Below are 16,286 nucleotides of genomic sequence, written 5' to 3'. Positions count from 1 at the left end.
GAGCAACATTCACACACAAAAACACACAAGCCATTAGGGGGCCATTTCACTGCTAATCAAAGCATCAAATCCACCTGTGCCGGTCTATTAGCCGCAGGATATAACCGACCATTTTAACAATCCTACTGATATAAATTGGATTGTGTGTAAATTGTCACAGCTGAGGTCATTTTTTGCTACACACTCCTCACTCAGATTAAGGGTTTTAATTGAGCTCCTTGTCCCAGCAGATTTGCTTCTAGCATTTTATTAATATGAAATGGATTGAATGCCGCCAGCACTGGCCCAGTGGCCTCGATTTTACTCCCAGCTGGCCTCCATGACACATGTGTGTTTTCTTTTAAGTCTGACTAACTTATACTAGGCTACTGGAGTAAGAGTTAGTACATGTGTGTTGAGTGTGTGTCTGAGACAGAGAGAGAGAAGAGGCAGCATATGTGCTACCAAAAAAAAAAAAAAATGTGTCAGGTGGCAGGAAATCAGGTCGACTGTTGCCAATTCCAGCCACAACTGGAATGATAACATTCAAGATCTGTGAGCAGCAGAAAGCTCACTGATGAGTTTGGGCATGTCATACTGTAAATGACATGATTTGGGTTAATATAATGATCCTAACTTTAGCTTTTCGATAGAAAAGCATTCTTAAAATATACTAATGACTACAAAAATTAAAAGTTGATTATTTGAAATATTTTTCTTATCTCTCTCCAGTCATGCTCTGTTTGTAATTCAGTTCTGCATGTGAATACATTGATAGATGGCAACAAAGCCTCTGTTCCGTCATAAAGGATATATATGAACATATATGTGCAAGATAAAAATTAAAATTTTTAATGACAAGTAAAGCTGCTTTCATTTATCGTCGGAATAGTGACGTATTTCTGCCTTAAGGCGCAAAAATCTTTGCCGATTTACTCTAATTAAAAGTTGTACATGTGCAGTAGCTCCTCTGCAATACAAGGTATAAGAGAGCTCAGGGCGCACCTCCAGTGCACCCCAAGGTGGCAGGAACTGGTTTAGCTAAATTCAGTGAGGCTAACACTTTATTCTGCTGTTTTGACTGCATGCCTCCTTTTTGAAACGTCAGGATCTGACCCAGCATGGATAGACAGCTGTGACTGATATAAGCATGTTTTAGAAAAGGCAAACAAGAATGAACAATTTGGGATTCACAAGTAAAATAATATATTATAGTGTTTTTTTTTCTAGGTGTTTGTTAATTTTCATAGTTGCTCTTAAATAAACACTGCCTCAGAAAATAAATTGTTTTTATATATTAAAAAAATATAAAGCTGACTAATAGCTTCTCCGTTATTAAATTTGAAGATTATTTTTTTAGATTTATGACACAACATTGGAAAACACAGATTTGCCTTCACAAAGCCTCAAAAGGGCAAAATATATGTACAAAAATCAGAGTCGTTGTTTAACACACGTCTCGACAGCTTCTCTAGTGTTACCCACTCATTACTCCATCTAGACAGTGTCTTGCCCACGTCCAAAATCTAATAAATTAGAAAAGATTCCCAAAGGAGTAAATCATGATAAACTAATCTAAATTAAAATAACTCAAATGTGGTTAATATAACATAAGATCTCTTTCATCATAAAGTCTGCTAGTTACCGGTAATTACTTGATTTGTGATAATCACAATGATTTATGTTGCCTTACAGAAACTTGGCTGCAGCAAGAGGATTATGTGAGCATAAATGAGGCAACTTCTTCTAGTTATTTAAATTTTCAAATACCCAGAGGTTCTGGGCACGGAGCAGGAGCAGCAGCAATCTTTCAGTCTGACTTACTGATTATTCCAAAGGCGGTTAATAATTACAACTCTTTTGAACATTTATCCCTTAGTTTCCCCTTATCTAAATTGCAAAGCAAGAAAACCTCTTCTTTTTGTAACTTTGTATCATCCATCAGGTTCTTACTCTGAAATTTTAGAGGAGTTTTCAGAGTTCTTCTATGTAGAATGTATTCCCATCAGGTAAATTTTGCTAAAATCTTCAGTGTAGGGTTACACCGCTACAGTATGACATAATTTCATTTGAAGGTCTTCTGAAAATCTTTACTATAGCAGCACAATAAGTATGCCTACAAAGTCTGGTTTTATCAGATTTTATTTTAAAAAATGGCCTCTACCAGCTAGTGTCTATAATCTCTATCAAACTGCTACAAAACACTATTGCCTCAAAGTGATAATACATATCAAATCTCTATTTTTAGAGACACTTTTGTGGGCCTGCAGTGCCTGAAAGGTGGAGCAATTTATTAATTTGGAAGGAAAGAGCTTTAATTATCCTGCAAGTTACTATAAATGTTGTGGTCCTCAGGAGATTTAAAGTTCTTAACATAAAAGCTGAATATCTTTTGGAAAAAGTGAAAGGTACATGATGAGTGAGCAGAATTACAACATGGAGGGAAAGTGCAAAAAGAAGTGGCTGTTTCTGCAAATTACTGTATAGTGAGGGGGTTTTATTATATTTCATTTGAAGTTTAGACTATTAATACTCCTTTCTAGTATAAAAAATCACAAACCAAACCTTATTAACCAATTTAATTAAATCCACCCTTGTAATTCAAATTAAGGGGAATTAAATTCACTACCCTATTTTCTAGCTGTGCAATACAGATGTGATTTTAGATTACGTAAAACAAACAAATACAAACATGTAGCAAGTCTAAAACATTACCAAAAATCAAATTGTTTGCAAATATCCAGATATTTACAAAATAAATGTCATTCCAGCTAAGCCTTAAGGGCCCACATTAGCAGGCTATAGAAGAGCTTAATAAATCACACTGCCAGGAAACTTACCTTTTCTGTTCTGCCCCCCACTTTGAGAGGGGTCTGGCTACACACCTGCACTGTCAGGACCCAAAGCTGCACTGTCAGGAACCCAAGCTGCACTTTCAGGACCCTGAGCTGCACTGTCAGGACCCAGAGCTGCACTGTAAGGACCCAGAGCTGCAACGAAGGGTCCTGACAGTGCAGGTCTGCTGCGAGACTCTCTTGCCAACTTCCGACAATTTGGTAACCAAGATATTTAAGAGAAAATAAATTTAATTTAAGCTACATTTTTCTCCTCAAATGTTTTCATGTTTCTGTAGTTTTTGTTTAGTCTGTGAGGTGAGTCTGTGTTATTCCAAGCTGGGAATCCTGCATACACTGTAATGCAATGTTGCAATAAACCCGTTTTTGACTTCACTTGAGTAGCAGGCCTTCATTTCAAAGCAATTGCTACTGCAAACATTGACAGACTCCGAATGAGAAAATTTTAGAATATCAAAGCTCTATTTTTTTTTCCAAACCTCCTGAATACTCAATGATGTAAATTCTGTGCAAATCTGTCACCCACCCAGCTGCTCGGCATTTACTGGTCAACAAATGTACTGCTGATGTTCTTTTTATGTAAGACAGAGAGTGAAAGGGAGAACGGAGGAAAGAGAAATAAGAAACAGAAGAAAATAAAGATGTGGGTGTCAAAATTGAAATGAGATGTCAAGATGCCAACAGCAATCCTCCCTGCATGTTTGAATAGTGCACAACAAACACCAGAGCCTGATTAACTCACAACAGCCAGTCCTACATGGAACAAATTAACACTGATCATGTTTGTGTTCCCATTTTTTCTGTCTTTTCCATGCCCCCTTTTTTTTATCCATCTGCTCTTTCTATGATTTTGCCAGCCTTCTCTGGTGCTGCTTTCACATTCAATGCACAGAGGTCCTGGGGGTGAATCAGAGCGAGTTTTAGACACAACCGCCAATCCACTTATCCACCCACCTACCTCTGACTCCAGAGCCTGACTGCACCATACAAGCACACTTCTTTCAGCATCTATGTGTCATGTTTTCTTATAGATTCATGTTGCATGTATGAAAAACAAATATGTAAAGGAGTTTATATAACATTTGAGTCAACAATTCAGAAGCATATCTCAAACATGAGAGTTGGTGTGTGCGCATTAGAGTTCATTCAGCTGCAGCATGAGAACACATATGAAAAATATTGATAAACCTCAACACCAGCAGCAGCACATGCATGAATGCTCCAACACAATTTGACAATCAGTGTCTGAAATTAATCCTTCGCTTCACCTGCCACAGCCTGGTAAACTAAAAAATGAATTCATTTGAAAGTAATTAAAGAATCAGTTGCTTAGTGATAACTTAAAACATTTCTAAAATTTTACAATTGAATTTCTTTGACATACTTCTAAAAATACCTACTAACATTCAGACACAATGAATGTTTTTGATCCCACTCTTTGTACGTCTGCCTCCAAGTATTGCCTTTTTACATGCTTCCACATTAAAGAGACGTTATGTAAGTTTTTACGGAAAAATATCATTCAAATAGACTTTTTACTTGACCATTTATGACTAAAACATAGCTACTGGGCAGACGGATTCCTCAGTAGTTCAGCACCGATGCATCTACATGCCTGTAGCCTACTTTGGGTCAGAACTTCCGTGCTGTTCAGCGGATGTGACATCCTCTACACCTCTGACTTCACCTACAACACAGACAGCTGCCATCTCCAGAAGTTCTCTGATGACTCAACATTTGTGGGCTTTGTTTCTGAGGGAATGAGCTGGAGTACAGTAGCAGTCGGTCATCGTAAAATTTGTGGACTGGTGCGGGAAGAACTACCTGTGTCTTAACACCAGCAAGATCCAGGAGATGGTGATCGGCTTCAGGAGAAGACACCCACCTAATTCCCCTATGAACATCCAGGGGCAGGACATAGAAACTGTGGAGAGTTCAAAAACTTTGGGGTTCATGTCAACAACAAACTGGACTGGACTCAAAACACCGACGCCCTGTACAAGAAGGGCCAGAGCCGCCTCCACCTCCTGAGGAGGAGGTCCTCCTCAGGAGGTAAATGGGGCTATAAAACCTTTTATAGCCCCATTTACACTACCCTCTTGAGACTGCGCCGAGATCGGTCCGTGCTGAGTGTAAATGGCACGCACAACTGAACCCCACAACACCAACACAACCGAACCATGCTAAATTGGCACTAGTTCATCTGTAGGGCTAATATCACAATGATAACAAAAAGGAGCACCGCCGCAAGTTGTTCATCTCTGCTGCCATCAGACTCTACAATGCAACACAACAACGGCAATAACTTGTGCAATATCTAATATGCAATTACTATTTATTACCCTGTGCAATCATTTGTTTATATTTGATACCCAGCACAATAGCTATATATATATAAATACCCATCTATATAAATACCCATTTAATACCTTGTGCAATAACCCGGTATAATAATACTGCTAAATAAGAGACTTCAGCTGTTCCTTTTGGGACCTTTTTCTTCTTTTTTACTATTGAATGGATGTAACGAGAATATTTCTCCACTGTGAGATAAATAAAGTCAATCAATCAATGAAGCGCATCCATGTTAAATCGGTCCGACCTAGCAAACTGTGAAAGCTTTATAGTCAAGATGGATTTTGTTGATACTCCAAAGCGACGGGCATCCAGCTCAACTCAGGCGCCAATGGCAACTCCAGGTCAGGTGGGGGAAAAAAATTTGCTACAAGAACTAGCAGAAGAGTGCTGCAGTTCTGTGTTTGGACCACAGGTGGCAGTATTATTAGAAAGCTTGATAATGCCTCTTCAAAATTTATTTCAGTTATGTATATGCAACTATTTTCTACATGGGCTTAAAATCCTAAAGCAAGATTGACGCCTATGGGTGAACTACACCCTGTAGAGGTGCAACAAATTCAAACATGTGATTTGATGCTTTTGCTGTGTTACAACAGTGGTAAAAACTTCTAGAGTCAAATTGTGAAGTTTGTAAGAATAGGGATTCTTTTACAGTACATTTCCCAGTTTTCCATAGTTAGAAACTTAAATCATTGAAAGTTCTAGGCAAAATACATCAATCTTAAATTATGCAGTGATTATCTATGAATAATAGTTCAAGTCTCGTCACAGACTGACCTCTCTCTAAAACCACCTTAAGCTTTGATCTTAACCATGGATGGTAGCTCAGGCTGTTAGAGGCCATTGCCCTTTCATATGGTGTATCTTCATCCTGTAAGTCTCAGTACCCAGCTTTCAGTAGTCGCTTAAATTATTTCTTCTTGGAATTCTTCTATATTAATCTCCATCTTCCACTACAAAAATGTATTGCCAAGCAACCACTTCACAGGCACATGGCTCAAAACACGAGGGCCAATTCCTCAGGACAGGACTTAGACGTTCACCTACACCTGAAGGCTAAAGGACACTCGTCTGAGGACAATAACGTCCATATTCTTGCAAACGAAGAAAGATGGTTTAAGCAAGGGGGAAGCAATCTTTGTTAATATGGAAAATCCATCTCTCAACAGAGGAGGTGGTCTTAGACATAACCTTTCATCCACTTCCAAAATAGTAAAAAACAAAACAAAAAAAGATCCATTGTTTTTTATTACTTTTGGAATGACTATGACCTGGATGACTGAGAATCTTCACCCGTACTTTTAGGAACAATACTCAGAAGATTCACCATCCATTTGCCCTCATCTGACTCACAATTCAATGAGGGATGTGACCCAGTGATAGAGAGTGTCATCAGGTATGGGATGACGGCGTGGATCAGCAGTCTCTCCACACAGTCCAAATCAAAGTCGCACTGAAAAGCGTCTGAAAAGAAGAACTACCTGTGTTTACTGCTGGACCCGCCCCACATCCTTTATACGGAATATGAGCTTTTGTTTTCAGGCAGAAGGTTCAGAATATCAAAAAGCAAACTGAACCGCTTTAAATACGCCTTTATACCCACCTTCATCAGAATATTAAATCAAAATTTTAAATAGATATGAAAAGCGGGAAGTGTGCACTAAATTGGAGTTCTGCTTGTTGTTTAAGGTATTGTATGTTATTCTTATATTTTTTTGTTTTTGTTTAATTGGATGTGTTATTAGTGTGTAGGTAGGGTATGTGTACGTCCTTACCTGGTATTTGTTTTTTATGTGTATTTATTGATTCTAATTGAAGCTACTACTAAGCACTATGCACTTTTGTGTCCATGACAAATTTCCTTTAAGGGACAATATTCTACTCTACTCTACTCTACTCTACTCTACTCTACTCTACTCTACTCTACTCTACTCTACTCTACTCTACTCTACTCTACTCTACTCTAAGAAATAGAATAGAATAGGATAAAATAGATAGAATACTATCTTATCCTATTCTATTCAATTTCTTCTGGACTATTTTTCAATGTTCTTATCATTCAGTGCAAAGGGGAGTAACAGGGAACATGAAATACAAGAGCAAGAATATATGCCAGAAGAGAGTGAGGGAGATAGATACAGGGAGGAGTGAAAAGGTGAATCTAATAAAGTGAATGTGCTGCAGCTTTTAGGAAAAAGCTGCACAAGGCAACTGGGGGAGGCTGACTAGAGATTAACACAGAATCCAAATAAGTGTTACAATGGACCACAGGAGAAATAAATGACTGACGCAAAAAAACAAAGGGATATAGTAGTTATATGTAACCTCAGAGAGCTAAATAATAACACACAAACCTCAACTCAAAATCCCATGGAAAATTAAAAGCAAGAAATCTCAATGAATGCAGCCTTTCAGTGCCGCTGACATTATTTCACTTTACTTATAACCCTTCATAGGTGGAAAAATGTTGTCCTGTGTGACTCAGAGCTGAAGTAAGTCCTCTAACTGAATGAGACTCGAATTTTCTCACAATGCACCTTAAAAAGTAGTGATCATCCATGTTAACTAGACGAGCAGGTATATCCCAGAATTTGTCGAGAGCTCTCCTCGCAAAGCACTATGGGATTTACTGTCTTAGGGGCCCACTGGGGCCATAGGCTGTCGCGACCCAACAGCTGTTTCTATTATGACCTCCTATATTATACATTTTGGCATTCATACAAAACTAAAAAAAAATTCTCAATGTGATTAAATAGTTGATGTAACTCACCCACTGAGAACGACTATAAAGTCCATGACATTCCAGCCATTCCTCAGGTAGGACCCTTTATGGAAAACAAAACCAAGCGCCACCAGTTTGATCCCTGCCTCAAAGCAGAATATCCCAATGAAGTAGGGCTCTGTCTTCTCCTGTGGGAGGAAAGTCAGGACAACGGTCAGAGGCATCATCAGACAAAATAGAAATATAGTAACCCAGACTGGCTATGGTATGTAATTTGTAAAACTGTCTGTATTAAGACTTAAACAACATAAACTTTTTGAAGCTGTTTTAAAATCCGATATAATGGTCATGAAAAAAAGTGTTATCCTCATAAACAAAAGAAAGCTTCTACTATTTAAATCCGACATGCTTTATTTTGGAGGTGCTATGTAGCTTCAATTCTTTATCAAAATGATTTGGTCTTCACTTTAATGAAACAGAAACCAGATAATATGAAGTTAATAACAAAGACTTCAAGAAATACATGAGGAGGAAACATCTAAACACTCAATAGCCTTTGACCCGTTAGCTGAGAAAACTGATATTATAGTCATGATGTGGACATATAACAGTTTTGGAAAACCTTGAACCACACTTCACATTTAGCTGTGAGATGAGTCAGGAATGTAAAGCTTGTTTAAGTCATTAAATATCTCGTGGATCGTGTTCTTGGACTACGTGATTTTTCTATTTCTTTCTGGTTTTCTTAAAATGCTTTAGGTCATGTTATAGGGTCAACATAATGGTTTGAAACAAAACTTTTTTTCTATTCCCAAACCATGTCACTTCTGCCTTGATGCTTCAGCATCAGTATGAGGCTCTTTTCCTGGGGTGCCCTTTTTGTTTTAAGCAAAATATGTTTATCTACAGGCTAAATCTTCTTTAAAGTCTTAGAAAGAGCCGGCTATGGGAGTCGTTTTTACACTTTTGTATGAAGCATCGTTTGGCATCTTGCTATCTGCTCTTAAGGGTAACTTGTTAAAGGCAAAAGCCTTTTTTTAAATAGAGTGAAATGGTTGGTTTCAATTTATGAGAGATATGTTACATTTTTTACAAGACTCATTGGTTGACAGAAAATTTTTCCTGAAGTCCTTAAACAGCTCATTCAATCTAACATATTTTTCACACTCACTTCAAAAGTCAGGAGCAAGGCCAATTAAATCTCTTAAGGTCACACGGCAACCTTTTCCCAGAAGGCTACTTAGTAAATAAATGTGCATAATCTACATCTGAGGAGTTATACCTGTGTGTAATTTATGTCATTTTATGTCGGAATAACTTGTTTTAACTAATTCCTCCATACATCCATATATTTTATAAAAAAGACTTACTTACTGCAGGGTATCGTATCATAAATTTACTTATCTGTCTAAGTGATAATTAAACCTAGAATGATTGTCTATTGAGAAAATCAGACCAAAACAACACAAAACATTTACTATCTTCCTGCATCTGCAAAACTTATACCACTTAGGTCAGAGCAGGGCGTGCTGTCATCAAATATCTAAAATATTCCCTTCTTATGAACAAAAAAAACTTCTTTTGATTGGTTATTAGTTGTCCACATGTCACATACTCATTAATATCAGCAGATTTAGGTTAAAAACAACCCTCAACAGGTTTGCATTTGTTTGCAACTCCTCCATAGATCTACATCGCAGAAGTCAAACCAAATATTACCAGTCTTTTTGCCATAGGGGTCTTATCTTCTCCAGGGAGGTGCTGCTCCAAGGCCAGGACAACACAGTTGGCTGTGATGGTAGCAAGGATCATGTACTCAAAGGGTGTAAAGGTCAAAAGGTTAAGGAAAGTAATTTTATCCCAAGGACAAAAACAGAACAAATCAACATGGAAAACATAAAAAAAACATTAAGATAGTAAAGCTCACTAGATGCACTTATGCTTTAATGCTTACTAATTGAATTACAAATATATTTTTAGTAGAAAGGGGAAGGAAATTGTGTAATGGATGATGTACTACCATGATACATTTTCCCAGGTATTGAAAGCAATCAGTTAGACAGACTGCAAGTATCCATGGTAACATGCTTTTAAAAGTGCTTTTCATGAAGAGTAAGAGGAGCAGGTTAGGGAGGGAAAATGAGTGCACTGTGAAGTCACCTTGGCCTGATGATCTAACTGTTCAAACTACAGTCAGGTTCCTTTTTCCATGAATAGCTGGCAAAACTGTAGACTGAAGTCTTTATAAACTCAGGGCCCAATCTTTGGAAAGTTTGCTAATATAAAAAACAATTCCAGATGTGATAGCCCACACAAGGGTGATCTATTAACAAGATGCATATTTAATTGTCTCAAAAATAAGCAGAAAAAGCTAAACTTTTATGAATATGCAGCTTTATGGATACGCAGAGAAAATGCTCATGACAAAAGTACCGGTATGCAAAGTACCTGGTTGGAGGATATAGCAATATAACTCTTTGCAAACAAAGTGATTTTTTTAAACCTGAAAAGTATAGGTACAATTTCTGCATCTTTATTTAGCATATTTGAAAGTTTAGGGTCATTTTTTTCACCACAAAGTAGGCATTGGTACAATGAGACAGATCATGAGATCTGTCTCATTGTACAGAAAGTTTGTGAACATATTTGGACAGTCAGAAATACCAATGGTAGATTGTTATTAGTTGAGAAAAAAAATTCAACACAGGGCAGAATACTGCAGCAGGAAGACAATAATTTTTATAATCTACTCCCTGTATGCATGCCTAAAATTGTGCAGCCCTGTCCTTTTTACAGAGATGATTTTTTTTCTCTCTATCCATCAGTGCTCTTTTACAGGTTTCATACACAATAATGTTGCGTTGTTTGAATTATTATAGGACTACATTGGTTTGCATTATTGTCATTATCTGCCACTGTACTTTTTGGTTCTGTGTAAGTTTTCATTTTGAGTTCTTTTCTAGTTACAGTTAAGCCCTGTTTCCCCTGGTTGCTCTTTGTTGCCTCCTGGTGCCGTTTTCCTTTCCACCCGGCTCCTTTCTAGCTGCTTCTGTCCACACCTGCTCCCAATTAACTAAATACTCCACTCTTGGTTCAGTCTCCCACATATAACTCTCCTCTGCAGTTCATCAATGCTGGTTTCTTGTTGCTGTTTTGTTTCACTTTTTTCCCCCCCCTGAAGTCTCCTGATTTTTGTTTTCCTGTAATTGTCCTTGGACTTTTTCTTCTGTTACCTTCTTTATTTCATTAAACCTGAAAGGATTCACCTCTGACTCCTTCTAATCTGCGTCTGAGTCCAAAACAACATCCACCAAACCTGACTTATTACTATTGTTTGCATTATTTTAACTTGTTTTTTAACTTTCATCTTTTTTATTCATTGACTTAATTTGTATCACTTTAAAGGGCCAAAATGATGGAAAATCAAACAACAAAGTTATAATGCAAATTTTTTATTAAAGTCCTGGTCAAAGTGGTAATGGATTCATGAATGTCATATTAATCCTCTTTAATTCTAGTCCCAGAGTAAGTGTAAATCTATGCTACTGTGATTGGTACGTTTTTTACTTCGTAAAATTCACGTAATTCACTGTCCTCCAGAATCTGACACACGTACATGTGTTAAGTGGCATAAACTATTTAGGCCCCAACATTTGTGACATTCAGTTCAACGGGGCTCCCATGAGGGGTGTGCTGCTCATTATTAATTTTCCTACTATGAACGAAATGGGGTCACTGATTCAAGGAGGGGAGCTTAGATAGGATCCTCTGAGACACATAATGACTCACATTAGACAATATTAGGATCGAAAAGTAGTTGGAAATAGATAATAATCATTAGATTATAATGACAATAATCATTCAATAAATCCATTAATACTGTAATCCTGTCCTTTTATAATCATTACCTGCTTTTTATATTTAGTCAATTCTTAATCACAAACTGCATTCCTACTTTTCTAGCCTAACATGAACAGTCTTACTGCTCATACACCCTGACACATATTTCCCATATTTTCTCATGATGTGATTGTATTTTACTTCAGATATTTCAACAGAAAGCATAATCTTGATACCAAGGAAAATCACTTTAAAATAATAATAATAATAATAATAATAATAGGCCAGCACTTTGATTTGGTCGCCTTATAAAAGCACTACCATTCCCTGCAAAGCTGGTTTGACTTTTTTTTTTTTAAACAATGACTCTCTTCATGCCATTCTTTAGCTAACCTTATACATGTAGCCAGCAAAGCTAACAGTTATATTTTGAAACTTCTCTTACATTAGCTGTAGATATATGCAGCTTCTAGTGTGACCACATGCCTTTTTTCTTCTTCTCTAGTAAATGTGGTGTTTGACCTGTCAGGTAACTTTTGGTGGACAGACATTTATGCGAAGGTTTGCAGTTGTGTTGTATTTACACTAAATTATTTATGACTGCTTTGTAAGAAGTTCCTAGTTTAAGAGGTTGTTTTTTAACCTGTGGTTTAAACTTCCCCATGACATTATGCTTTATACTGTGTACTCTGTATAAAAGTAAAGAAGGGTAAAGACAAAAGATAGACCATTGTTTTAAATAATTTTTCCTTTTAAATCGTGTTAAAAAAACATAAAAAAATAATCAAACTGTATTTTTTCTTACATTTTACATCTACTTTGTCTTAGTTCACTGTGTTAAATTGGAGCAAAACAAAAGTATAAATACTTATCACAGATAAAGTAAAGACTTGTGCAAGTCACTGCAACGAAATTAAAAAAGCCTTTATCCACTGAACTCTTTATATGTGCAGCTTTGCTCTGTCATTTTCTTTCTTTTGGCACATATTTCTTTTTACTTCTTTTTTAAAAGGTTCTAAGGACAAATCATTACATTCACTAAGTAACAGCCAGATCAATATAGAAGGGCAACATATTTTTCCCCTAGCCAGGTTGTCCACCAGCTCCATACAAACTGTAACTGTAAATATTGTTTGTCAATACCAACCAAAGTCAAACATCTTATATATCTTGTTTTTCTAAGTATCCAACCATGTTCAGCTGACTAAAAAATTGCCTTTGTCTTATATGATATATTAACAGAGCAGTGCATTGCAAGTGTTTAACTTGTATTTGCTCCTTATAACAGATAATGCGACAAGTAGGAAAAAAAAAAAAAAACTAGGAGCACATGTGGAAGTACAAATTTCACCCATTTCATTTGCGTTTTACTCCAAAAAAAGGTTTGATTTAAATAAGATATTTGTTAGATTTTAAAAATAAGAGACTGGAAGAATGTCCAGGAACACTAGAAAATGTTTTATAAAGTTCATCTTGAGTTTTAAATGTATTTGGAGTATTTGAATCACTTTCTGTATTGTCAATATTGATGTACCTTCAATATGTAAATTATGTGATTATGTCATTATTAATGAGAGATGTCAACAGATAGGACATAGATCCAGAATTTAGTGTTCTGAGGATATCTAGCGACACTGCTATCAAGGTTTATAAGTTGGATCCAACTCTTCCCTTGGCTTAAGTTTGAGGACAAGCTTATATTGCAAAGGGCAGAACCAGGCTTGAGAGTACGTAGGTTTTGTGATTGGAAACCTCCGTTGAAGAAAGACAGCCTAACGAAACATGAATGACCGGGTTGTTTTTAATTGAAATCAATGCTCCTAATTTCTTTCAATTGGGCATTAGTGCTCCTGATAAAAAAATAATTAAAAAAACAAGGGTACAGCCCTGATTTATCTACCGTAGTCTAATTTCATGCATTAAAGTGAATTTCCTTAGTCTTTCATAAAAAGTCAATAAGACTTTTTCCTTTATGCCTTACAGTAATTAATTGATTTTTGATGAATCAAATTCCAGTGTATTTAAACAGTTTTCAAGCTGAGGTTGAAATAAATACAAAGAAGATTTCCATATTAGAAAAATAACAAAAATAGCTAAAAAAAAATATTGCTGATCAATATACAGGATTATTAAGATTATTAAGAATTATTTTATCTTGTTGATTGGAATGGGAGTTTATTTGATTGGTGGCATTGAAGTGGTGTTCAATTGTAAAGCTAAAGAAAAATATGCTATATTTTTTTTATTCTCTCTACATTCACAAAAAATATTACATTATATTTTTTTTTACTGTAAAGTGGTAGGTGAATATACATTCAGCCCCCTATACTCCTGAGTGAATTTTAAAAGTAAAAGTAAAGAGCCCATAACTATGTCTCCTAATCTCAGTTTACATACACCCATTCAGTAAAGGCTCAATAAGTCTGTTGGATAGCATTAGTAACAACGAGCATTAAAATCGCCAAGCATCACAGCAAAGAAATCAGAGATAACATTTTGGAGACATTTATAGCAGAAATTGGGATTTAAAATGGTACCTTAAACTTTGGACAGAATACTGAACTCTGTTTGGTGAGTTTTCTAAAAACTAAAAAAAAAAAGAGCAGCAATCAGAGAGGCAACCAAGTGGTATGACTCTGGAAGAGCTACAGTTATCCACAGTTAGATGACCCATGTCTTGTGTGCTTTACAAATATTGTCATTGTGAGTACCTTGGAAAAATTAAAGCAATTGTGGGAAGGTAGCCGGTGAGTTTTCTACAGGCCATATACTTGACACAGATGGAATTGTCTGATTAAATTAGACCAAAACAGAACTTTTTTGCCTACACATGATGCACAAAGTATTCTGGAAGTGAAGGCTTTGTATCACCTCTGTCTTGGCTGTATATTTCTCATACCTTTTCTAAAATAGCTAGTTATCCAGAGCTATTTTCCATGTTCATGCTGCAAAGGTTTAAGCTTTAGTTCCATCCAAAATTGTAGGTTCTCTCTGCGTTTTCCTCATCATAGTAACTTCATCTTGTCTTTGACTGTTTGACTGTGACTCCATTCTGGATTGATTGAGTGCTGCTGCCATCAACCTCGCTAATTATAGATGTATGAGTAGGGCCTATATTTCATTGTTGTCCTGTTTCTTTGACTGAAACTAGAGGAATTGGCTTGGAGCTCATCTGCCTGGCTGTGTCCTTCCTGTGGCACCAGTTAACAGTTAACTTTTGTATATATGCTTCTTTTTGTATGTCTGCTTCTCTTTCCTTGAACCCCAGTCGACCTCTGCAGATGGCTGCTCTCACTGAGTCTGGTTCTGCTGCAGGTTACTTCCTTTTATAAGGTAGTTTTCCTCTACACTGCCGGTACATATATGCATGGTATGATGGATTGCTGAAGGTCAGCCAAAAAATTCAAGTGAAAATCAATAGCTCAACTCCTTCAGGAGGAGCATGTCTTCCAAGTCAATAACTGATTTTCCTAACCAATCTGAGAGTATTGTCTCTGTAAAGTAGCTTGAGATTACCTTAGCTGTGAATTGGCACTAAATTAATAACTGAACTGGAATGAAACTGAATTATAATCATCAACTCAATGTCCTTACAGGGAAACATTGTACCTGTCGCATTATGCTGTGATAATGCTTTTCTTAAGGGATGGGAGAGCTAATAAGAATGGAAAAGTAGGTGGACACATACCCCAAAAGACTTGCAGCCATAATTACAGCCAAAGGTGGTTTTACAAACTACCAACCCAGAGGCTGAATGCAGCCTCATGCCACATTTTTCAGATTTTAATATAGAAATAGATTTTCTTTTCCAATTCTAAATAAAATGGTACAATGTGGCATAACATATAAAATAATATAAGTTTTTTTTTATTTGACTATTGGAGTGCAGTCTTTCTTAGCCAATAAATGTACAATGAGGAAGCAACCTTCATGAAATTCTTTTAAAGCTCTGGTAGAAGTGTGCAATTACCACTGTTACTTGACTTGTAAATATTCACACAGATTTGTTTTGCACCCACACTCTCAGATTTTTGGACGTTTTAGGTCTCACCCAGTCAACACTCTGACACGTGCTGTTTTCACAGCCACAAAATTACTATACTGGCCATCTTTCTCCCACACATGCACCATACCTCTGCCTCCACTGATACACACATCAGTGGCCAGCTAGTGCTGACCACTCGCCCGACTCCCACACGCCCACAGAGAGCATGTGGTTAGGTAACTGTAGGAGACTGGCATGCTATACTAGAGGGGGTGTGAGGCAGGAGGAGAGGTGGGCAGATATGGCAACTGAATGGTCCTTCTGAGCTGATGATGCAAGGAACTGAGCCTTAAGATGTGCATGACAATAAAAAGAAAGTAAACAAGCTTCTTCTGTCATCTGTGTTGTTGCAGAATCATGCACTGGCAAGACAAATTCCACGAAAAGCTTTTAAAAGAAAGGAAAACTGTTTACCAGCAGTACAGCAGAGAATCAGAAAAGCACTGCCTGCTGAATTTGAACTAACTCCTACTCATGGCCAGGTTCA

The 16,286-nt window shown here is 36.8% G+C and overlaps 1 protein-coding gene across 5 annotated transcripts in view; it reads right to left on the bottom strand.

Annotated features, from left to right (window-relative positions):
* The window catches only part of LOC107090032 (voltage-dependent R-type calcium channel subunit alpha-1E-like), an 83,792-nt gene that overhangs the window by 55,948 nt on the left and 11,558 nt on the right, over nt 1-16,286 (bottom strand). For all 5 annotated transcript variants that reach the window (XM_015383173.1, XM_015383174.1, XM_015383175.1 and 2 more), the window contains 2 exons: nt 9,634-9,739; nt 7,963-8,102 (listed from right to left, as the gene is read on the bottom strand). In XM_015383173.1, the coding sequence (XP_015238659.1) occupies nt 7,963-8,102; nt 9,634-9,739 (246 nt within the window). The remainder of the gene's footprint in view (nt 1-7,962; nt 8,103-9,633; nt 9,740-16,286) is intronic.

This window comes from Cyprinodon variegatus, unplaced genomic scaffold (genome assembly GCF_000732505.1).
Source record: "Cyprinodon variegatus isolate N-32 unplaced genomic scaffold, C_variegatus-1.0 Scaffold277, whole genome shotgun sequence".
Lineage (NCBI taxonomy): Eukaryota > Metazoa > Chordata > Actinopteri > Cyprinodontiformes > Cyprinodontidae > Cyprinodon > Cyprinodon variegatus.
Note: the sequence above shows the minus strand (reverse complement) of the source record. Positions and strands in the feature narration are given on the sequence as shown.